A 25,335-nucleotide genomic window follows, 5' to 3' on the forward strand; every position below is an offset into this window, starting at 1 on the left:
GAGTAGCTATTATTAAATTGTATCATTTTGTGAAGTTTGATGAAAATATATCGAACAGTTTCTCTGAAACTAAGTTAAATGCAAAATGAGGAAAACAATAGTAGAGTCAAGGTCACAATGAATGTCAAGGACAGAAAATTATGCCATGGTTGAACAGGTCTCACCAATATGTTTGAGCATATGAATTTTGGTTAATATATTTTGGTTATTATATATTGGACAGTTCTTTGAAACTGAGCTAAACTCAAGGTGTGATGGACAAACAGAAGGCAGGGCAGAAGGATTGAAGACGGAGATGACAAACACTATATGCCCCAGCCAAATTGATGGTGGGGCATAAAAATGCTCACTTTTAAGTATGGATAAGGGTTATCCTTGTCTTGTTCTGTCCACTGTGTGTAGTATCCTAAAGCTTTTTCTGGCTGTTTCTCTCTTTCATAACTTTCAGCAGTGTTTCTCAAACAGTTCTAAAGAAAGAGAGAAAGATATAAATGAAATTACTTGATCCTTTACTAGTGTACTAAAGCATTTAACATGTTTCAACTTGTTGATTAACCCAAAAATACTGATAAAACATTAACAGCTGATTAAAAGCAACTAAAAATGAGGTGTTGAATGTTAAAAGCTCATATTATCACATCCTCCATACAGGCATGTATATACTACTGAAGAGGGTAATGTCCTAAGTTAACTGAAGCATAGGAGAATACTCAACCATAAACAAGAGGCCTATTTGCCACAACATTCATCTGAGTCACCTTGGCATTGCTGTTTTTAGCAGAAGATTTTAAAAAGTTTTTTATGAATTTCCATGAAAAAATTTTGTCCCCAAATTTCAATCACATCCTAGCCCAAAGGGGTCATTGCTTAACCAAGCTTGAATCCATACAACATGGGGATGCCTCAATATCATTAGTTTTGAAGATGGCCATCGTCATTTCTATACAGTTTCATCAAGATTGTCCAAGCCATCTCTGAAACAGGATTTGCTCATCATAACTATGCATTTATTTTGTCTGCTTAGTATAAGAGATGACAGAAGATTACAATGTTAAAGAATTTATGCATTTTCCTAAATGATCAATAGCTATAGAGCCCCATTTTTAGACCAGAACTCCTGATCCTGGTGTTTTTTTTCACAATTTTGGATGAGCCACCCTTAAAATTTCTCAATGTGACCATGCACTTTATAACTCTGCTAAATATACATTGGGAGAGAAGAAGATTTTGAAAGAATTTATGCATTTTCAATATATGATCAATAGAGCCCCACCCTAACACCAGAACCCCTGATCCTGGGGCCATAAAATTCACAATTTTGGTAGAGAGCTCATTGCTTATGATATTCATGCCTACATTTTGAATACTTGATGTCTGGGAGTAAATGAAAAAGATTCTGCAGATTGGATTAATTTGGATGGTTTTGACCCCACCCCTCAGGCCCCAGGCAGGCTGAGAGCATGGAATTCACAAATAATGTTTCTCTTTACTCATAAATGCAATATACCAAAATTCGTTGAAATTGGTTCAGTGGTTCCAGAAAACTAAAAAACTTCAAAAGTTTACAACAAATGCATGAAAAAATGACCCAGAGTGATGGACAAAAACAGATTGAATAGGTCAACTGAGTAATTCAGGTGACCTAAAAATAAAATAAATTGACAGATGAAGATATATTCTTCAAGGACTAGAGAATCTGGTAATCGGCAACAACTCAGAAAGTAGATCTATTTACTTGCCTGCATGTGCCAGACCTACACTCTCTTTTGTCATAATAAATACACAATAATGCTTAACAGTATACACATAGTAAACCCAGGAAATTTCCTATACCATTAACAAATGTAAGGTATTTTTATCTCATTTTTATTCATGTATTATTGGTCCCCTACCAGTGAAACCGGAGGGGACTATAGGTTTCCTCTGAGTCTGTCAGTCCGTCTGTCTGTCCGTCCGTCTGTCCCTCTGTCTGTCTGTCAGTCTGTCCCACTTGGTTTTCCGCACTTTTCTTCTAAACGCTTGCAGATATTGAGCTGATTTTTGGTATGTGAGTGCATCTTGATGAGTTACAGATCAACTTTACATTTCATTCCGCTTCATTGATTTTTGACGGAATTACGGCCTTTTCAATTTTTAGGGGTTTTCCGCAATTTTCTTCTAAACGCTTTCAGATATTGAGCTGATTTTTGGTAAGTGACTTTACCTTGATTAGTTATAGATCAAGTTTGCATTTCGTCCCGCTTCATTGATTTTTGACGGATTTATGGCATTTTCAATTCTTAACGGGAACCAGATTACACTTGCCAGTAGGGGACTAATATTGCTAATGCAATACTCTCAGAATGCTTGTTATTTACAGGTCTACCTGATCATCAAAAACTATAAATTTTAAAGCATTTCTTAATAATTCATTGTAAATTTCGTCTGTTATTATCATAGGTAAAAGTGTACACTTCGCTTACTATAATAGAAAATTTTCATCCGTAATATTTTTTTCACACCTTTTCACTCTTGGGACAATCAACAAAACAAAAGATAACACCTATCTACACCTGTGGTTCATGCACTGTCACTTGTCTATACACAATGGCTTGATTGGGGAGATTAGTCACACTTCAGTGCACTTACCTGAGTGATTGAAATGAAGTTTGTTTATTTAACAGAGTACATTACATAACAACACAAAACCATTCGCAATCTTATTTTCTTCTTTTGTTTATCCTGAATTGTACATTGATAATAAATGTGTTTTACCAAATGTGTTGAAACTAAATTTTGTGTCAATTAACCCAGTGACCTATATACTAACGTTAGTATATATAGGTCCCTGATTAACCCAAGTTTTCTTACGCTTGTTGCGTGATCAATGTTCATAATTAATTACATTTATAAAACTGCCCCATTAATTAAGAAGTGATGTTTTTATGTCTACTTTAGTTGAATAAAAGAAATGAATTAAAAAAACGAAATATTGGTAGTTTGAATTGATCATATATTTAAAAATGAAAGTAGATCAAAATGAAAATAAACAAGATGGATGCCAAGGGATTTAGAAGACAGCTCGAAGTTCTTCTAGAGAGTTTGAAGAGTATTAAGCTTTATTCAAGTGAATTTATTTATTATAGAAAGTTGAAATAGTAAGTAAATATTGTGAAATGATATGATAGTTAATTTGTATTTCAAAAAAACTAAAAAAAAACCTGAAATTACATGTAACATAACATGTATAAGAGAAGTACATCCAATAATTTATACAAACGTCATTTCATGTCAGACATCCGACATGAATTTCAGCCGGCTATGGTTATTATAAAAGTCGCTTATTATAAAGTTTTGACCTGACAAATAAACTATGATAATAAACGAATTGTACTGTATTTTTTTGAATTATACACTATAAAATTCTTGTATAACACTTTTATTTGAATGACCTATCAATTGCATTATTTACAATTATTAGTCCCCTACCAGTGAAACCAGAGGGGACTATAGGTTTCCTCTGAGTCTTTCCGTCCGTCTGTCTAGCTGTCTGTCTGTCCCTCTGTCTGTCTGTCCCACTTGGTTTTCCGCACTTTTTTCATAAACGCTTGCAAATATTGAGCTGATTTTTGGTATGTGAGTGTATCTTGATGAGTTACAGATCAAGTTTGCATTTCGTTCCGCTTCATTGATTTTTGACGGAATTATGACCTTTTCAATTTTTAAGGGTTTTCCGCGATTTTTTTCTAAACGCTTGGAGATATGGAGCTGATGTTTGGTATGTGACTTTACCTTGATTACTTATAGATCAAGTTTGCATTTCATTTCGCTTCAATGATTTTTGACGGAATTATGGCATTTTCAATTTTTGACGGGAACCAGATTACAAGTGCCGGTAGGGGACTAGTACTGCTAATGCAATACTCTCAGAATGCTTGTTAATTTATTAATTATCAAAGATGAAAAACAAAGAGGAATAACTTCTGACAGAGAAGAGTACTTTCCCCACATGATCAAAAGAGCACTGCCCTGCACCAGAACCACTGACCCAGTGGTTAAGAATTTGAAGGGTTGGAGGCTGACAATGAAATTCACAATTTTTGTTCCCCTTTCCTAACAGATGCTACATATCAAAATTGGTTGAAATTGGTAACATGTTTCCAGAGAAGAAACTGAAAATGTTAAAATATTGATGGATGATTGAAGGACAATGCACATGCAATAACAGATGAAAACAGATAACAATAGGTCACCTGAGTCACTCTGGTGACCTAAAAGCCCATATACCTGTGTTAACTGAGTAATGATAATAAATCAGTAGCAATAAATCCTTTGTCTTCATCTCTAAAACACCAGTAGGATTCTTAAATGCTTAATCAAACATGGTAATTTTTCTGGTGTTCTTCACAAGTGCTTTTAAAAACACTATTTTTAATGATTAAATCAATAGTGATCCTCATATAAATGCTAAACCATAAGGAATCTCAATTACTAGTGATTTTCATCATCATAAGTCACTAGTGACCTTCACAAAATCACTAGTGATGAACACAGAAGCTATTAATCACTAGTAAACATCACTTTTGCTAAGTCACTCTTAATCTTTACTCAGTTAATAATCATTAATGTTAAACCATGAATTTAATTTTCCATACTTATTCTAAATTCCATTACTCTAAGCTGATGGTAAATCAACAGTGCCTTTAATGATACTAAATCACTGACTGCTTTCTTTAATGAAGTCTTGTGTTTTCAAATGAACACTGCATATTTTTCCCCCAGAAAATTATTTAAATAATAAACCAATTCCATTTTATGAACTTACCAGAAAGCATTCAACCTCATTCTCTGGTAGATGGTTCAGGGCATTAATGTTGAATTCTAGAAACATTTTATTATTGAATGTTTTTGAGGTTGCAAACATTTCCAGTACAAAGTTCAACAGACTACCAAAGTTGTAGATCCTTGGACACAAATTGTTGAATGAATCAATAAGTGTCTCTGAATTCCCTGCATCAATCAGATTTCTAAATTTATATTCCAGCAGACTTCTGTCTCCAGGCCATCTGAAATTTATTAAAGCAACTAGTTACTAGAGTAATTTTAGATTTTAAAGAGTACATGTACTTACATATATGTGAAGTGGGATTTTTTTCTGATCATTTTATTTTTTTTCCCCCAACTATTTTACATATTTTCAAAAACAATATATATATATATATATATATATATATATATATATATATATATATATATATATATATATATATATATATATATATATATATATATATATATATTAGGGATGTCAACGAGTACCCGGTTAACCGGGTACTCGATCGAACGTCCGAGTATCAAATACTAAAAATGGTACTCGGTTACTCGGATGTGTATTTTTTCTTATTTCAAAGTACATATTTTTATCAAAAACTTATCAAAAAATAACTTAAATATGCATACAGGTAATTAGCGTGTTGTCATCTACATGTACACATGTAAACACCCGTTATCACCTATGGCTGTGTATATACAGTAATTAGTGACCAATCACCTGGTACGCAGCTGTTCACACCTATTGTGGTCATGGTCCTTAATTTTTTGATGGCTTCCATGATTGTTTTTCACTGAACATCGATTGTTTAATATGGTCTATTGTCTTCAAATCATTTTTAAATTATAGTTAATATACGGCAGCGAAATTGGACATGCATAGAAATGCCTCTACCCACTTCAAAATAAGTAAAGATTCCCAAAAAAAGTTTAAAGTCAGTTTCCATAGTAAGTTTAGTGTATACGGGGAAAACAACCAACATATGAAAAAGTATTAGACTAGCGATCCAAACAATGTCCGTTTCTTCTCTTTTGCTTGTCTAATCATCACAAACCTGCGTAACAGATTGTCTTCCTTTTGCGTTGATGAAATAGATCCTAAACAAGAACTGTAAACCATTTGTAATTTTTGATGTATTAATTGTCTTTTGTATTTATTTAGTACCAAAAATCATTTCCGTTGGACTCCATGTTTATATACATTCATAAAACGTGATAAACACAGGTTTGGGGTTTAACAAATTAACAATTAAAAATAAACAAACTTGTATTATTAATTTACATTTTTACCGAGTACCCGGGTACTCGATCGGAAAAATGTCCGAGTAACCGATTATCAAAAATTGACTGATTTGACATCCCTAATATATATATATATATATATATATATATATATATATATATATATATATATATATATATATATATATATATATATATATATAAAATTAAACTAATAATTTGACTAATCATTATACAAGTAAAATACAAACTTCTGAAGCGCCTCATCAACAGACATAGCTCCTTCATTCCCTAAAGCTTTTGGTGCCTTTTCACCAGGATTATTAAGTCTCATGTTAACTTCATCAAGATAGACATAATATATTGGAATGACAACTTTGGTTTTGATTAATATTTTGAGAACTCTTTGAGTAACTTTGTCCTGTTTGCTCTGTATCAGGTATTTCACTATGTCAGCATGTGCAAAAGGAAGTGTTCCATTTATCAGGTGTACATTGCCATTGTTCATTTCCTTCTCCAAAAATTCAACTGTAAAGAGCCAGAAATTCAGGGGAAATTCTAATCCAATTGTTTTTTAGTATATATATAGATTTTTAAATTACTACATAGAGACATTCTATAAAGAATATACTGCTATAGTTTGTAAACTTTAAAATTTCAGCAATAATATCTAAATTTAATTTTTAAATGAAAGAAAGATTTAGATGTTATTTAATAGTATTTAAGAAGTATAATATTAAATAATAAGAATAAGAATAATTATATTAATTTTAAGAAAAACACAAGTGGTCATGGCCCACATTTTAGTGTTACAAATAAAGAGTTAATTCAGGATAGTGTTTCAATGGTCTGAAAGCCAACTCACAAAATGGTAAGTATAATTCTACAGCATCTGCCATCTTCTTTAAATTAATCAAATTCACAATGACATTTTCTCTGCATCTTGTATAATAAATATCATTCTCTGGAGTCCCACTTTCCTACAAAGTACAAAGAAATATACATGTACAACAAAATGACCAATTTCCATGAACTTCAGATTCAAGAAAAATGATGGAAATTGAACATATAACTTTTTTTTTTAAACAACAAAATTTCATATAACTTTTGTTGAATTTTTTTTTTTACTATGAAGTGTCAAAGAGCACATTTATTTTCTAAGATCTTGTCAAAGAAGTGTGTTAAATGTAAATCAAAGCCTGCCTAGCTTTTTGCATTAATTTGGTTTTAGGTAATTTACTGTTCTGACTGGAATGGTTCAAAACCAGTAATTTCATTCTGGGTTATATTTTCAGAACTGACTTGCTTAAATTTGGTTCTGGCGATAATTTTGGATCCAGGTACCTACTTTTTGTTTTTTTTTTTTAGAATACATTAATTTAAAGCAATATGAGCTGCATTTTTGAGAATTTTATTTTGCTGTTAAAATGTGCTGTTATGATAAATCTGTGTGTAATTTAATCCTTTATGATCAATTAGACTAAAATAAAGCATTAAATTTTTTTAGAAGAAAGATTTCTGTACAATGGAATGTAAAATAGTATTATATGAGAAATCAATATTGTACAGGATGACAATTATGTAATTTTGCTTTAGTCAAAGCATATAAATAGTTCTTCCATCGCGAATATGAACGACAGAAGTTTAAAAACGTACTTTTTTCTGTCATTGAAGTAGTAAATTACAATATTACAACAAAAATTTCCGACATTAAAGTTGCAGCTCATATTGCTTTAAATGTTAATCACTATTAATATGTTAAATTGCTTTTTTGTCTTCTTCACTGAGAGTGTTATACAATAATCAAATATCAGCACACGGATATTTAGAGAATTAAGTTTTCTAACTGAATGTACACAAACACATGTCCAATAGTTATCAGTTTTTTTTTTAATTCAATCTTGAAGTAATGTCAAAACCAAAAAACAATTATTGTTATCCTGGGCAATATTTTTGTCCCAAGGGGGCTAATATAATCAATGTTGCCCAAAAACACAGATGGTAATTTTTTTTATTATATGAAGAAAAAAAACCCAGAACAAATCAATAAAAGAGCATTTTGAATTTATTCATAACAAGAGGCCCAAGGGCCTTAATGGTCACCTGAGTACAATACAACAATTTAGAGGATCCATAAACTGATAAATGAAGCTTTGTTGCCCAAAAGCAAGAAATACAGTATGATTAGCATCAACAAAATAATTCGTCTAGTATGTATCTGTCCCCCATTTATCACTATTACCATGGAGACTACTTAACAAAATGTCTATTTTTTAACCCTATATCATAACTTCTCACATTGGCCTCTCTTGGCCTTTGAAGAACATTTAAAAAGATTAGTTATTTTTGTCTCAATTTTATTCATTTATTATTTCCAAGACTACCTGATCATTAAAACTGTGAAAGTAATTTTTTTTTTATTTTACAATAAATATTCTTGCATAATTCTCATATTCTATTAACCTTTAAAATACATTGTTTACAGTGATTAATTATCAAAGGTGAATGGCAAAGGGGAATAACTTTATTCAGCAGAATACAAGTTAATAGAGCACTGGGCAGGACCAGAACACTTGACTAAATGGTCCAGGTGTTCAAAATTCTGGTAAAAATACCTTGCATATTAAAACTTCTACTCTGTTTGCCCAGAAGCATAGATTTTCAAAGAAATGCATTTTCACTATATTATTAAATAAATAAAGCCCCATCCTTACACCAGAACAACTGACCCAGGGGCCATGAACTCACAATTCCAGAAGAAGCACCCTTGCTCATCATAACTATACGCTTGTTTCTTTGCTTTATAACCAGTAGTAGAAAAAATAATTTATTTTGAAAGAAATTATGCATTTCAATATATAATCAATAGAGTCCCCCTCCTCTTCATCTAACCCCTGACCCAGGGGCCACGAATTTCACAATTTGGAAGAGACATTCTTCCTTATCATAACCATGCACTTCCTTTGTTTGAATAATACCAAGGAGCAGAGAAGAAGATTTTGAAAGAATTTATGCATTTTCACTGTATAATCAATAGAGCCCCGCCCTAACACTAGAACCCTTGACCCAGGGGCCATGAAATTCATAATTTTGGAAGAGGCAACCATGCTCATCATAACTAAGTACTTAGTTACTTTATTTATTACCCTGGAACAGAGAAGAAGATTTTCAAAGAATTAATGCATATTCACAATATAATCAATAGAGCCCTGCCCTAACACCAGAACCCCTGACCCTGGGGCCATGAATTTCACAATTTTGGAAGAGGCACTCTTGCTCATCATAACTATGTACTTAGTTACTTTATTTAATACCCAGGAGCAGAGAAGAAGATTTTAAAAGAAACAATGCACTTTCACTATGTAATCAATAGAGCCCCGCCCTAACACCAGAACCCCTGACCCTGCGGCCATGAATTTCACAATTTTGGAAGAGGCACTATTGCTCTTCATAACTATGTACTTAGTTAATTTATTTAATACCCAGGAGCAGAGAAGAAGATTTTCAAAGAAATAATGCACTTTCACTATATGATCTATATAGCCCCATCCTGGGACCAGAACCCCTGACCCTGGGGCCATGAATTTCACAATTTTGGTAGAGGGCTCAATGCTTATTACAATCATGCCAACAGTTTGACTGCTTGATGTCCAGGAGTAAAGAAGAAGATTTTTAAAGATTGCATTATTTTTGGTGGTTTTAGCCCCACCCCTCAGGCCCCAGGGGGGCAGGGACCATGAAATTCACAATTCTTGTTCCCCTCCACCCATAGATGCTATATGCCAAATTTGGTTGAAATTGGTTAAGTGGTTTCAGAGAAGAAGCTAAAAATGTTCAAATGTTAACACACGACGCACGCCAACAGACGAGAACAGATAGCAATAGGTCACCTGAGTGACTCAGGTGACCCAAAAATTCAGGAACTCATTTGTATCCAAATGCACTATTAGCACATTGATTGTAGTGCTAGTGAATCTTCAAGTTCCCATAATTGTGTTATTTGTTTTTTTTAATTGTGACAGAATATCATTTTGGTATTCTTAGAGATTTTTTCTTTACTGAATACAACAAATATATTTATCCTATTTTATCTAAAATTTTATTCTCACTTAATAAAGCAAAGCAATTTAATTCCACACATTCTAAACACAAGAACATTGGAATGAAATATTGAAGGCAAGAAGTCAAAATAAAAACTTCAGTAAAACCCAGAACCAATACTGAGTTAACAATGAGTTAACAATTCCAATCAGAACTTTAAATACCGGTACTGTGACATGATCCCTTAGAGCCAATCTGCTTTAGCAAGCAAATGATTTTCATTTTGTGATAATAAGTAATTAATCTTGTAGTTTTCTATAAACATTACAGCTGTGAAAGTTATACTTAAATTATGTCAATTACAGGTACTTCAATGGTCCCACTTTTTATCCTGTAACTTGCATTATTTCAGTTGTAAAATTCTGCTTAACCTGTAAAATTTTGTCTACCTATAAGATTCTGCTTATCCTGTAAAATCCTGCCTACCTATAAGATTCTGCTTATCCTGTAAAATTCTGCCTACCTGACCTGTAAGATTCTACTTACCCTGTAAATTTCTGCCTATAAGATTCTGCTTATCCTGCAAAATTCTGCCTACCTGTAAGATTTTGCTTATATTGTAAAATTCTGCCTACTTATAAGATTCTGCTCACCTTGTAAATTTCTGCTGCTAACTGGTTATATTCCAGAGCTTTAAGGTTGTTGTTTCTTAAAGTCTCAATGACACTCAAGGAGATGTAAGTTTGACAAAGTAGAGGATGATGGTTACCCACTGTATTTCTCTTCACATCAAGAGACCTGTCAAAATACAAATTTCTACTAAGAACAATTTGCATCAAGATTAATGCATTTCTTAGCCACTCTTCATGTTTTACTCATTTAAATGTGCAGTACATTTTAGACCCAAGACTTTGAATGGACTGCTTTACAGTTGAACTTCGGTATCTCGAACACTGATATCTTGAATACCATGGCTATGTTGAAGTGATTTGGAAGTCCTACCCCTTATTCTTCAAGTATTTTACCCTCAATATCTCAAATCATCAGTTATCTTGAATTTTTTTCTCACTCCCACTGAGTTCAAGATAACGAGGTTTGACTGTATTTAATGTACATCAAAGCTGGCACTGCAGGTGGAAGGCAGAGACTTTCAACTTAATTCATTTACAAACATATGCAAACCAATAATTTATTACCAATACACAATATACAATACAATATTACCAATCTAGTAATAAACAATATGTAAACTATAAGAAAATGTTATAGAAGGGTTATGCGAACTGCCAACTCAAATACAATGAACAACATTCATAAACAAAGATTAAATAACTAAAACAAAATAAGAATCTAAACAGGGAAAATAGGTGGATTTTCATGGTGGGTTAACAAAATCAAAATATAAGAAGGAATTTTTTCCAGCTGAGATGCAGTGTGATAACCACTCTCATTGACCTGTAGGCCTAACAACAGGAACTCCTGTCTATCCTGAACTTTATGGGTACAGACCAAGAGGGGGAGAGAAAGTGTCATCTTATCATAAATCTATTTAATTTTAATGTAAATTTGTTTCCAAGACCTAGCTTACAGAATAAAATATCAAGTGCCACAACAAAAACAAAATGCAACCTATGTTAACTAATAATTGCCGCAAACTATTTATTTTGCTTTATATTGGGTAGAGAATGTTTACTCAGTCGCAAAAATTAATCATTGCAGATTGATTTCAGACTGACGAATCACGAATAAAATTAAAGATGACGCGAATAATAGTTGGTTTACAGTATACTCTCTAGACAAAATGTTGACTTACATCTGGTAATATTTCTCAGCATCATCAACTTGATTCAGCTTCCTGCAGCAGACTCCTATGTTATTATACAGCAGTCCTAAACTTAGAGGCTGATGACCAAAATAAATCTCTTTCGTCAACTGGATAAAGAAAAAACTGACAAAAATAAATTTATCAATGCCTCTTACATGTACATGTTTACCATCATCACAGTTTTTCAACAAAAGTAATACTGTTTGCTCCTCTAGAAACATTAAGCATTCTGATTTTGATAATCAGGGTGACTGCATTTTATTGGCCTTGAGCAACACATTGACCTGATGGTATACTTAATATATTTGTATAGAATGTCATTGCTGATGTTATACTGTATAGTGGACTATTTCTAATGATCTGTTTTCAACTCTGCTCCTTCATGAAAGCATTCCAGTTTTTGTGTATTTGAAGATTTGTGGTTTAATTCTGCCTAACAAGAACAAAATACAATAGAACTTTCTTATCTCAAACTTATATTTCCAATGCCAAAAATATGTTGAAGTGAGTTAAGGGTCCCAATCACTTTTTTCTTTATGTATTTTCACCTCAGTATCTCAAATCATCAGATATCTTGAAGTTTTTTTCTTGGTTCCAGTGGGTACAAGATAACAAAGTTTGACTGTAATCCCATATACAGGCAAATTTTTGCCCCCATTTTATTTTGGACCTACTCACAGGTGGGCAAATTTAAAACGGAGCGAATTCAAAAAACACAGTATCATTTCCTTAAACAGAATTGTGACTGGGCTGGGCGAATTTAAAACAGGGCAAAATTGTTTGCAAAAGGGCAAAAATAACATGGGACGAAAATAACCCTGTATACAGTATTTTGCAATTTCATTTTTTGAATGACAATGCAAAATGTACCATTAAATAAATTACCTAGCTTTTATGGTACAGCTTATTGGTATGAATTCATCTCAACAAAAATATTGCAAAGTCGTGGGTCAGACATGCTTTAGAGATGTGACTTTGAACTATAACTTTAATAAACTTAATTTTGCTCATAAAGTTAACAACAATTAATGTAATGTTTGGAGTTTGAATTTATTTTCAAAATTAATGATAACAGATACACTGATTAGCAATTTAAAATTCTTGGACAGTACTTATTCTGGAACAGGTTACTAAAATTTGTGAACATCATGTATATAATTTTCAAAAATATTTTTTGTGCAAATAGAATTAACGTCGACAATAAGTTTCAACAGTTTTCACACCAGTTCAGCTGCTCTTGACTTCACTATATATTTATATAGAATTTTGTCCAATGATTTAAGGTCTTCAAGACCCAGTCCATTTGAATTGTCTAAAAATTGCTTAATACGTCACTGAGAGATTATATAATTAGGACAGAAAAATTACATTTCTGTTGGCTGTTCCAAACATTCCTTTGTAATAATATAACAGCCTCTCTGAATTCTAAACTTCCACTCCATCCCAGTACAGTTGAACTTCGGTATCTCGAACACTGATATCTTGAATACCATGGATATGTCAAAGTGATTTGGAAGTCCCAACCCTTTAATGGCTTTATTCTTTAAGTATTTTACCCTGGATACCTCGAATCCTCGGATATGTCGAAGTTTTTTCTCAGTCCCATTGAGTTCAAGATAATGACATTTGACTGTATTTAAACTTCTGGAAGCAGCATTACTTACTTTTAGTCACTTAAAACATATGCAAGTAAATCTGACTTGTGTGGCCCCATCTTAACTCTAAGGGGTCTATGAATCATACAGAGAATTTTTTTTATCCTGTATACATGCAAAACATGAATACACTAAGGTTCCACATGTATTGTCCTGTATCAAAGCCCTTCCTTAACCATTTATAGTTTAAAATGTAAAAGACATATAATTGTATTAATTACCTGAACCATGCGTATGTGACAAAATTTAAACATGTAGTAAACAGCATGCATCATCATTCAACCATCAGATTGACAACTCTGAGCGAAATAACAATAGCCATATAAGATAGATTCCAAGGACATGCTTATCTCTCTATTGTACTAAGATCCTCCCTTTCTTTTCATCTATATTCATAAAGGAACAAAGTGTCCCAAACAAGGCCAAATTTAACTGTAATGTAATCTAAAAATCATCAATAATGCAGTACATGTATTCCTCAAAATTATAAATGATATAAACTATTGACACTTTTAAGAAGGTGTCAGTTTCCTTCATTGTTGTTTGAAAAATACCATAATCATGTACATTTATTTTATTCATCATAGAAAAAGGGGCCTCTGACAATAGTTAGGGAGTTAATCTTTTCAATTTTTTGAACTTAGAACATAAAAAATACTGGTGTCTGGACTACTCTCAGATTTGAATTTGCATTTAGACGATGCAGTCTCACCTGAATTGCCTCTTCTAAATATTCCATAGCCTTGTCGTAATCCTCTGTTGCTAGGTAAACATTGCCCAAATTCAGATAACAACTTGCCATATCATTCTTTGCATTGCCTATCTTTGCACACTCCAAAGACTTTTTCAAGTACTCCTCAGCCTGTGAAAAGAATGTGAAGAAAATTTAAGATGAGTTTGTGAAAACTAGTGTAAATCTACACTGGCTAATAAGAGCTTGCTTATGGGACTTAATTTTTCTGTAGGACATGCAGTGCTTGTTTGAAAAATTAGACACAAGCATTTGTTTTACAATCAAGCAACTTCTGCTTCAAATTCATTGATTGCCAAATGCATTATATTATACTTTCATGTAAATTACTTGAATTTGATTCATCAAGAAACATTTAAACAAGACGCCCATGGGCCACATTGCTCACCTGAACCTGAGCACACTGGCTAGGCAAAAGCACAAATCAGTTCAGTATTGAAAAGATTACTGGGAAGGGGGGGGGGGGGGGGCTTGAATTTTAAACTACCTTCCATGTCAATTTAACAAATGGCTTTGTTGTACTTGAAAAGATTTTTAAAAAATTTTCCCATATATTCCTTTGTAAAAATTTGATCCCCCATTGTGGCTCCTCCCTATCCCAGGGGTCATCATTTGAACAAACTTGAATCTACACTACATGTAACTGAGGATGCTTCCATAACAATATGACTTATAAACATAGTTTTTCTGTTCTTGAGAAGAAATATTTTTTCTATATGTTCTTATGTAAAACTTTCGATCCCCCATTGGGCCCACCCTACCCCAGCAAAGGCGGATCGACGGCTGGTGCGCCAGGCATGCACCCCTCGTTTGATTTTTTTATGTAGAACTTATATGTCCATTATCCTAAAATCAAGGAAAAAATGCTTCCATATAAATATAACTCAGCATGGCTTTGAGGTTCTTGAGAAGAAGATTTTTAAAGGTTTTTCCTATATATTGCTATGTAAAACTTTGATCCTCCACTGTGGCCCTGCCCTACCCCCGGGGGTCATGATTTGAACAAACTTGAATCTACACTACCTGAGGATGCTTCCATATAAATATGACTCATCATGGCTTTGAGGTTCTTGAGAAGAAGATTTTTAAAGGTTTTTCCTATATATTTCTATGTAAAACTTTGATCCTCCATTGTGGCCCCACCCTACCCCCGGGGGTCATGATTTGAACAAACTTGAATCTACACTACCTGAGGATGCTTCCATATAAAGATGACTCATCATGGCTTTGCTGTTCTTGAGAAGATTTTTAAAGCTTTTTCCTATATATTTCTTTGTAAAAATTTGATTCTCCATTGTGGCCCCTTCCCTACACCCAGGGGTCATGATTTGAACAACCTTGAATCTACACTACCTGAGGATGCTTACATATATATATGACTCATCATGGCTTTGCTGTTTTTGAGAAGAAGATTTTTAAAGGTTTTTCCTATATATTGCTATGTAAAACTTTGATCCTCCATTGTGGCCCCGCCCTACGCCCAGGGGTCATGATTTGAACAACCTTGAATCTACACTATCTGAGGATGCTTCCACATAAATATGAACAATCATGGCTTTGCTGTTCTTGAGAAGAAGATTTTTTAAAGGTTTTTCCTATATATTTCTATGTAAAACTTTGATCCTCCCCCCGGGGTCATAATTTGAATTAATTTGAATATACACTACCTGAAGATGCTTCCACATGAGTTTCATCATTCCTGGCCCTGTGGTTCTTGAGAAGAAGATTTTTAAAAGATGCTATCAATTTTTCACCAATTCTTTATTATCTCCCCTTGAAAGAGGGCGTTGCCCTTCATTTGGACAAACTTGAATCCCCTTCACCCATGGATGCTTTGTGGCAAGTTTGGTTGAAATTGGCCTACTGGTTCTGGAGAAGAAGATGAAATTGTGAAAAGTTTACAATGATGCCGACAACAACAACGACAGACAACGGACAAATTTAGATCAGAAAAGCTCACTTTTCAATGTTACTCTCAACTACATACAGTATTTATATTATATTATACTTTTATGTAAATAAGTTGAAGAAACATTTGTTAAAAAACACTATTACCCTGAACAATGAAGCCACGCCCTCCAGCATAGCAACAGTCAACACTGCTTGACAAAGGGTGATATTCAAAAAAATATTGACTGCGCAAAATTTATGCGTGCACAGTTCACTGTAATATGCATTTGTATAAAACATTCAGTATAATATAATAAATATTGCATGTAGTTGAGTGCAACATTGAAAATTTTCACCCCTTGAAAACCATTGTCAACCTTGGCTGCGCCTCGGTTGACAATGGCTTTCTTGGGGTGAAAATTTTCAATGTTACCCTCAACTACATGCAATATTTCTATAATATCATTGATATATTGATATTATCAAGATGGTTGATCAGTGCAAATATAACTGACCTTTTCATAATCTGCAGTGATGAGATAATTTGTGCCAATTCCATTGTAAGAGTTACCTAATTCTGCCAAGTCTAACTTGTCTGCATTTGAGATATCTGGCACTCTCCTAAAATGTACAAAATACAAGAATAAAGCAGTGATCTCAGCTCCCCAGTACTCCACAAGTGTAGGCTGGGGCATTTTAAAGATCTATTTACAGAGTACTATAAACCTTTAAGGACCCTCTATACACTGATGACAAATGTGTTTTGGACTCCAAGAAACTTATAAAATAGCATAAAGGAGAACATATTGTCTACTTCATTTTTAAAATAGGGTGCATGCCTTTTTTACCCAGGAAAATCAGTAGACGATGAAGTACTGATAAAGAAAAATTGTGTTTGATTATTCTAATGGGAAAATACATGCAAGTAAAGTTTTCAATTACTCTGTCTTGGTCTAAATTAATGTTTAGAATACTAGTAATTGAATTTATTACATAATGCAGATTGCAATTTATTCTATTTTATATCAAATGACGAATACCTCTCAATATGGTACATAAAAGACCTGAAACTAGGGGGCACATTGATCAGACGACATAAAAAGATCGTAACTGAACAAGATTGTTTGTCTTACATTTCTCGAATCTCTAACACCTGTTGGTGAATCTCTGTACTCTTCTGTAGTTTGCTATTGTGATGATATGTGACTGCTAGCTCATACAAAGCCGCTTCTCTTGTCACATTCTTTGTTCTGTCGATTTCTTTGCACTAAAATCACAAAAGGACAGTAAGTTTTCATTTCTGGTGGCATAGAGAGCACTGAGATGTATGTAGAGTACTGTCACTGACATAGAGAGCACTGAGATGTATGTAGAGTACTGTCACTGACATAGAGAGCACTGAGATGTATGTAGAGTTCTGCCATGGACAAAGAGATCACTGAGATGTATGTAGAGTACTGCCATGGACAAAGAGAGCACTGAGATGTAGGTAGAGTACTGTCACTGACATAGAGAGCACTGAGATGTAGGTAGAGTACTGTCACTGACATAGAGAGCACTGAGATGTAGGTAGAGTACTGCCACTGACATAGAGAGCACTGAGATGTAGGTAGAGTACTGCCACTGACATAGAGAGCACTGAGATGTATGTAGAGTACTGCCATGGACAAAGAGAGCACTGAGATGTAGGTAGAGTACTGTCACTGACATAGAGAGCACTGATATGTAGGTAGAGTACTGTCACTGACATAGAGAGCACTGAGATGAAGGTAGAGTACTGCCACTGACATAGAGAGCACTGAGATGTAGGTAGAGTACTGCCACTGACATAGAGAGCACTGAAATGTAGGTAGAGTACTGCCACTGACATAGAGAGTACTGAGATGTATGTAGAGTACTGTCACTGACAAAGAGAGCACTGAGATGTAGGTAGAGTACTGCCACTGACATAGAGAGCACTGAGATGTAGGCAGAGTACTGCCAATGATATAGAGAGTACTGCCACTGACATAGAGATCACTGAGATGTATGTAGAGTTCTGCCATGGACAAAGAGATCAATGAGATGTATGTAGAGTACTGCCATGGACAAAGAGAGCACTGAGATGTATGTAGAGTACTGCCATGGACAAAGAGAGCACTGAGATGTAGGTAGAGTACTGTCACTGACATAGAGAGCACTGATATGTAGGTAGAGTACTGCTACTGACATAGAAAGCACGGAGATGTATGTAGAGTACTGCCACAGACATAGAGAGTTCTGAGATGTATGTAGAGTACTGCAACTGACATTGAGAGTACACAACTGACAAAGAGAGCACTGAGATGTATGTAGAGTACTGCCGCTGACACAGAGAGTACTGCCACTGACATAGAGATCCCTGAGATGTATGTAGAGTTCTGCCATGGACAAAGAGATCACTGAGATGTACTTAGAGTACTGACACTGAGAGTACTGAGATGTATGAAGAGTACTGCCACTGACACAGAGAGTACTGCCACTGACATAGAGAACACTTAGATGTATGTAGAGTTCTGCCATGGACAAAGAAAGCACTGAGATGTATGTAGAGTACTGCCACTGACACAGAGAGTACTGAGATGTATGTAGAGTACTGCCACTGACATAAATTTGCACAAAGAAGAGACAGGCATGTATGTATTACATGTGTAACAAGAAAGGAGAAAATGTATGACTGGACTTGGAATGGTACCTGGGACTCCTGCATCACAAGTCAGGTGCTCCACTAATTGAGCTATTCAGGCCAATATCCATGGCCCAAACCATTAAGTGAAAAGTTTACAGATGGACAGACAGACGGACGATGGACAAAATGTGATCAGAAAAGCTCACTTGAACTTTCAGCTCAGGTGAGCTAAAATCTCCATAAGATCACATGCCTCCTAGTCAGTAAAACATGTGTCTGATTGGGAAACGCTGGGCCACATGTTTCATTGTTGGTCCATTGGAGGATAGATTCACATTATAAATTCACATTACAGAACACATTAATTAATAAGTACATTTTCAATTATTTACTCATCAAAACATCTTTATTGAGGGTTATAACACTTGTTTGCACAATAACATTTGATATGATCAAATTTGTTGATTTTTAAAAACTTTTTATGATTTCTTGGAATTACTTGGTAAAAATTCTTTAAAAAAAAAGTTGATTTCTTTTTCTTATGTAGAAACTGAAATTCTAACAAGCTATATTGTAAAACAAGTGACATATCTCAATTGAAAACTGTGGTATTATGTGAACATAGAGCTTTCAATATTTACAAAAAATATTTATTAGTGCTGTTGTACTTACATTTTTTTCATTAATGTCCAAAATCCTCTCCAAAATTTTTTCACATCCATCAAAATAATGGACATATTTAAGCAAGGTGTTTACATTCCAGAGATCATCTATGACCTTGGGAAAAAAAATGGATAACAGGTTTGATTTCCAAATCAAAAGTACATGTTATACATTAATAAAGGTTATATAAATCATAAAGGTGAATTTATTCTTTTCTCTGTATTTTATGCACTAAAATATGAGATGATAAATGGAAACATCTTTATCATTTGTTTATAATCTACAGATGAAAAACTTAAGGACTTGTTCATACCTACAGATGAAACACCTACAGTACTTGTTCATGACCTACATAATACAACACCTATAGTTCTTGTTCATGACCTATAGATGAAACACATAAATAGCTGTTCATGACAATTAGGTGGAATACCTACAGAACTTGTTCATGGCCTTTCAAGATCTACATACGGAATACCTACTGCACTTATTCATGAACTACATATGGAACATCTATAGCCTTTGTTCATGACCTATAAATAGTACACCAAACAGCACTTGTTCATGACCTATGGCTAAGTCACCTAAAGCACTTGTTCAGATGGAACTCCATCACTTGTTCATGACCTACATATGGAACACATATAGCACTTGTTCATGACCTACTGATGCAACCACAACAATACTTGTTCATGACCTACAGATGGAACTCCTATGGCACTTATTCATGACCTACATATGACCTATATCACTTGTTCATGACCTACAGATTGTAAACATAAACAGTTGTTCATGACCTACAGAAGGAAAACCTATAGCACTTGTTCATGACCTAAAGATGGAAAATCTACAGCACTTGTTTTATGACCTATAAATGGTAAACCCACAACAATTGTTCATGACTTACAGGTGAGACACCTACAACACTCGTTCATGACCTACAGGTGAGACATCTACAACACTTGTTCATGACCTACAGGTGAGACACCTACAACACTTGTTCATGACCTACAGGTGAGACACCTACAACACTTGTTCAACACCTACAGGTGAAACACCTACAACACTTGTTCATGACCTACAGGTGAGACACCTACAACACTTGTTCATGACCTACAGGTGAGACACCTACAACACTTGTTCATGACCTACAGGTGAGACACCTACAAAACTTGTTCATTACCTACAGGTGAGACATCTTCAACATTTGTTCATGACCTACAGGTGAGACACCTACAACACTTATTCATGACCTACAGGTGAGACATCTACAACACTTGTTCATGGCCTACAGGTGAGACACCTACAACACTTGTTCATGACTTACAGGTGAGACACCTACAACATTTGTTCATGACCTACAGGTGAGACATCTACAACACTTGTTCATGACCTACAAGTGAGACACCTACAACACTTGATCATGACCTACAGGTGAGACATCTACAACAGTTGTTCATGACCTACAGGTAGGACATCTACAACACTTGTTCATGACTTACAGGTGAGACACCTACAACACTTGTTCATGACCTACAGGTGAGACACCTACAACACTTGTTCATGACCTACAGATGAGACACCTACAGCATTTGTTCATGACCTACAGATGAGACATCTACAACACTTGTTCATGACCTACAGATGAGACACTTTCAACATTTGTTCATGACCTACAGGTGAGACACCTACAACATTTGTTCATGACCTACAGATGAGACACCTACAACATTTGTTCATGACCTACAGTTGAGACACCTACAACACTTGTTCATGACCTACAGATGAGACACCTACAACACTTGTTCATGACCTACAGATGAGACACCTACAACATTTGTTCATGACCTACAGGTGAGACATCTACAACACTTGTTCATGACCTACAGATGAGACACCTACAACATTTGTTCATGACCTACAGGTGAGACACCTACAACATTTGTTCATGACCTACAGGTGAGACACCTACAACATTTGTTCATGACCTACAGATGAGACATCTACAACACTTGTTCATGACCTACAGATGAGACACCTAAAACACTTGTTCATGACCTACAGATGAGACACCTACAACACTTGTTCATGACCTACAGATAGATTTCTTACAGCAATTATTCAACAACTACACATGAAACATTTAGTATACCATTCATTCATTTATTCATGACCTAAAGATGGAACTCTATAGCACAATTCATGACTTACAAATAAATCAGCGAATAGCAAACTGATTTATATCAAGTCCCGTAGAGGTTTAAAATAATGTAATTTACATCTTTTATAACAAATTTTCAAAGATCTCAAAATCTGATATATTGAACTGACTTTATTTTTGTTAAGTACTGGTATTTGTATATAAAATTCAATTCATAATAAAACCTTAGTTATCCAATGTATGTTTTTGTTATAATTGCTTCCCTAACATATTCAGTAGTAATACTTGAAGGAAAACATGACTATTGCAAATTCCCTATGTATACTTAATGGAGATAGCGAAGTAAATTCACAGGTCCCCAGGACTTCACTATAACCAAAATTTACTGTGCTGTCAAATTTTGACATAAAATAGGAAAACTCTTCTTCTTTAGAGTTTATATAAGACCATTCCTTAAAAATGAAAATTCACATGGCTGAGAAATTTAGTAATTGCATAATTTTGGTAAAAAGAATTTATATAGATAAATAGAATGCTGTAGGATTAAAAAATTGCTAACTATTGCTCATTATTTTTCCTGATGTGCTTTAATTGCTAATTTATATTCATATGATCCTTTTCTTAAATTTGCACCTGTGCTTTTTTAGGAGAACTTGAAGGTGTGCAAATTAACAACCACACAACTGACAGGTCACACAAGCTGACCAATTTGATCTTTCAGCTCAAGGAAGCTAAAAATCATGCAAGTCCATTACTAACCATAAGGCCGGGGCTCTCCTGATCAACACTGCCCTCTTCCTGTTTCTTTATATACAGGTCTGCTACTTGTAGATCCACTGCTGCCAGATACTTTCCTGTGATCTCACTCCAAGTGTAACCAGTGGACTCCCACAGGTCATACACCTCTGTTATGTACCTTTCTCCTCTGAAAAAAATCACACTTTTTTTCAAATGAGAAGAGTATACATGAAAACCAGGCAGCTAGAAAAGTACTTAACTCAAGTTTTAAAACCTTAATGTCCTCAAAAAACATTTCCATTAAATGATGAGATACAATTTTTTCCTGATGTAATATTAACCAACTGCAAATAATATAAGCTTTATTGATATATGTGTGATTATGAATGTATCTTGATATAAAGTTCTAGGTAAGTTCACCATGCCAAATGTTATGACTCCATGATACATAATCGTTGCCAAAACTGAAATGAAGACTCAGGCAGAAAGACCAATAGAAAAAAAGCATTCTGAGAGTATTGCATAAGCAATACTAGTCCCCTACCAGCAAGAGTAATCTGGCTCCCCTTAAAAATAAAAAAGGCTGTAATTCTGTCAAAATCTTTGAAGAATTTGCAAACTTTATCTGTAACTCATCAAGGCACACTTATAACATACCAAAAATCAGCTCAATATCTGAAATTGTTTTAAAAAGTGCAGAAAACTAAGTGGGATGGACTAACAGACACAAAGAGGAACAGACACACAGAAAGACAGACGAGGAGGAAACCTCTTGTCCCCTCCGGTTTCACCAGTAGGTGACTAATAAAACAATTCCCCCACTTGCAAATCTTCACTCTCTGTGGTATAAAATTTCCATGATTACTTAACATTCATACATCCTAGAAATATTTTCCTCATTTGCCTTAAATATCATTATAATCTACAGTCTAATTCTCAGATATCTCAAACTTGATAGGACCAAGATAAAACTTCGCGATAAACTGTATCTGAGAATTCTAGATAACAAGGGTGAAAAAACATAATGAAAGAGTGGTTGGGCTGCCACCACACTTCGACATATCCCTGATATTCCAGATATTGGTCTTCGAGATAATGAAGTTCAACTGTATTCATAATGAACTTGACATACCAATTAACAAATACAAGCAGAAGATTAACAAAGGGCACCTGACATATGTCAAAGTTTTTCAGTGTAGGTTATGAAAATACTTCATAAATTGTCAAAATTACTCTTTATCCATAGATAAGCAAGTAAATAAATAAGTCTACTTTCAATTTTGAATATCACTGATAGAAAGGAAAGATACATGCATTAGTTTATTTCTGTGCCTTTGGTTCACTGTTGAAATTCCTGTTATACTCACTCTATCAGATAACTCAGCACAGACAAGTCTGACAAAGTCGCTCCTAATTTTTCTGTATCACGTAAGGTATGATATGCAAATGGCAGTTCTACAGATATTCTTGTGAGCTCATTATTCTTCACCGAGTGTAGCTTTGATAGTTTCTGAAAAAAAAAAAAACAAAAACAAAATCAACCAATAGATACTTACGGGTATATTATATGTTATAATGGACCAATATATATATTGGGCCATCATAAATTAACACACGCAGGAGGTTTTTGGGTCCTATTAAAGAAAACAGATGTTCAAAAACATCCCAATACCCACTTCTAAAAAACCTTCCCAGATTTTCGACAATGGTAAATAATTAATTCTGTCTCAGAAATGATGATCAACAATTCAAATTCAGTTCTACCATTACTGAGATTAAACTTATCAAAAAATCTCCTTATTGAAATACATCATTTATATGTTTAATTCACGTGACATGAATATATTGCAAAAGAGAAAAATTTTCAAAAATTAAATTAAATCAATTACACTACACTTTTTAACATTTTTGTAAAAACTTCAAGCTCTTGCCTGTTTTTGATCCTCAAAATAATCAGCTATGCACTGCACGTACTTTTTCCTGCAATATGAAATAACAGTGAGAATGTTTAGTAATTGTGATGTAAATATAGTTAAAACAAATTCTTATTTTTTTTTTACTTAAGTGTTAATACCTCGAGTTTTCATCTGCTAAGTATTTTCTTTTGACTGCATCCTTAAATTCCCGAAACCCAAACCTTGAATTAAAAAAATAACAAATGAATTGTGATAGGTGTGAAGCAGAATATAGTACATGTCATTCATGTCAAATATCTACAATCTTGATTGTTCATGCAAATATGCTAAAACAAATTCAGAAAATTCAGAGGAAGCTTGCAAAGCCAAAGCATGCTGCCTTATCCTTTTTATTTAAAGAAATCAAAGTACAGAAAGTACTCCAGGGACTTGAACTTTTTTAAAATTTGATGAAAAAAATTAATCAATAAATTAATTCTTCCTTTTTTATCAAAAAATTATCCAGTTAACATACTGTAGTTCAAAATGTACTGGAAACAATATGCTACATTAGTACTTTATTCGTGTATAACATGTTTTACTTCATAAAGTCCATACAGATATTTTTGAGTTCCAAAAAGAAATTATCTTACAAAATTGCACAGTTATTCTGCAAATTTTCTCATAGATAATTTCTATATGTTAAGGATGTGAAAAAAAAAGTGTGATTAATTTTTACTGGTAATTTTATATATTTCGAGGGTACAGATCAAATTCTTGGACACTTTCATATAATTAAAATTTTGCTGCACATTCAATCTGTATGCTACAACTTCCCATTTTATTTGTTTATTTGATTGCAATTAAACTTAGGAAAAAGAAAAGGCAAACAAAATTCTAAACACTGAACAAGAGTGGATTCAATGCATGCCATAAAAATATTAAATCATAATTTAAATCATCATTGTTTTATATATTTTTTTTAAGATTGTGCCTATTGATTTTAATTTAATCAGAG

General features: G+C 33.9%; 1 protein-coding gene across 1 annotated transcript in view; it reads right to left on the bottom strand.

Moving 5' to 3' along the window:
* The window catches only part of LOC133206047 (TPR repeat-containing protein DDB_G0287407-like), a 41,054-nt gene that overhangs the window by 4,473 nt on the left and 11,246 nt on the right, over positions 1–25,335 (bottom strand). The window contains exons 13-26 of the mRNA XM_061341955.1: positions 24,497–24,559; positions 24,354–24,402; positions 23,790–23,932; positions 22,444–22,609; positions 19,533–19,637; positions 17,347–17,480; positions 16,729–16,834; positions 14,285–14,434; positions 11,906–12,024; positions 10,746–10,890; positions 6,917–7,031; positions 6,303–6,579; positions 4,805–5,045; positions 351–467 (exon numbers count right to left, since the gene is read on the bottom strand). Coding sequence (XP_061197939.1) covers positions 351–467; positions 4,805–5,045; positions 6,303–6,579; positions 6,917–7,031; positions 10,746–10,890; positions 11,906–12,024; positions 14,285–14,434; positions 16,729–16,834; positions 17,347–17,480; positions 19,533–19,637; positions 22,444–22,609; positions 23,790–23,932; positions 24,354–24,402; positions 24,497–24,559 — 1,930 coding nt within the window. The remainder of the gene's footprint in view (positions 1–350; positions 468–4,804; positions 5,046–6,302; positions 6,580–6,916; positions 7,032–10,745; positions 10,891–11,905; positions 12,025–14,284; positions 14,435–16,728; positions 16,835–17,346; positions 17,481–19,532; positions 19,638–22,443; positions 22,610–23,789; positions 23,933–24,353; positions 24,403–24,496; positions 24,560–25,335) is intronic.

This window comes from Saccostrea echinata, unplaced genomic scaffold (assembly GCF_033153115.1).
Source record: "Saccostrea echinata isolate AGI-Se365-2 ecotype Australia unplaced genomic scaffold, CSIRO_AGI_Sech_v1 ptg000054l, whole genome shotgun sequence".
Lineage (NCBI taxonomy): Eukaryota > Metazoa > Mollusca > Bivalvia > Ostreida > Ostreidae > Saccostrea > Saccostrea echinata.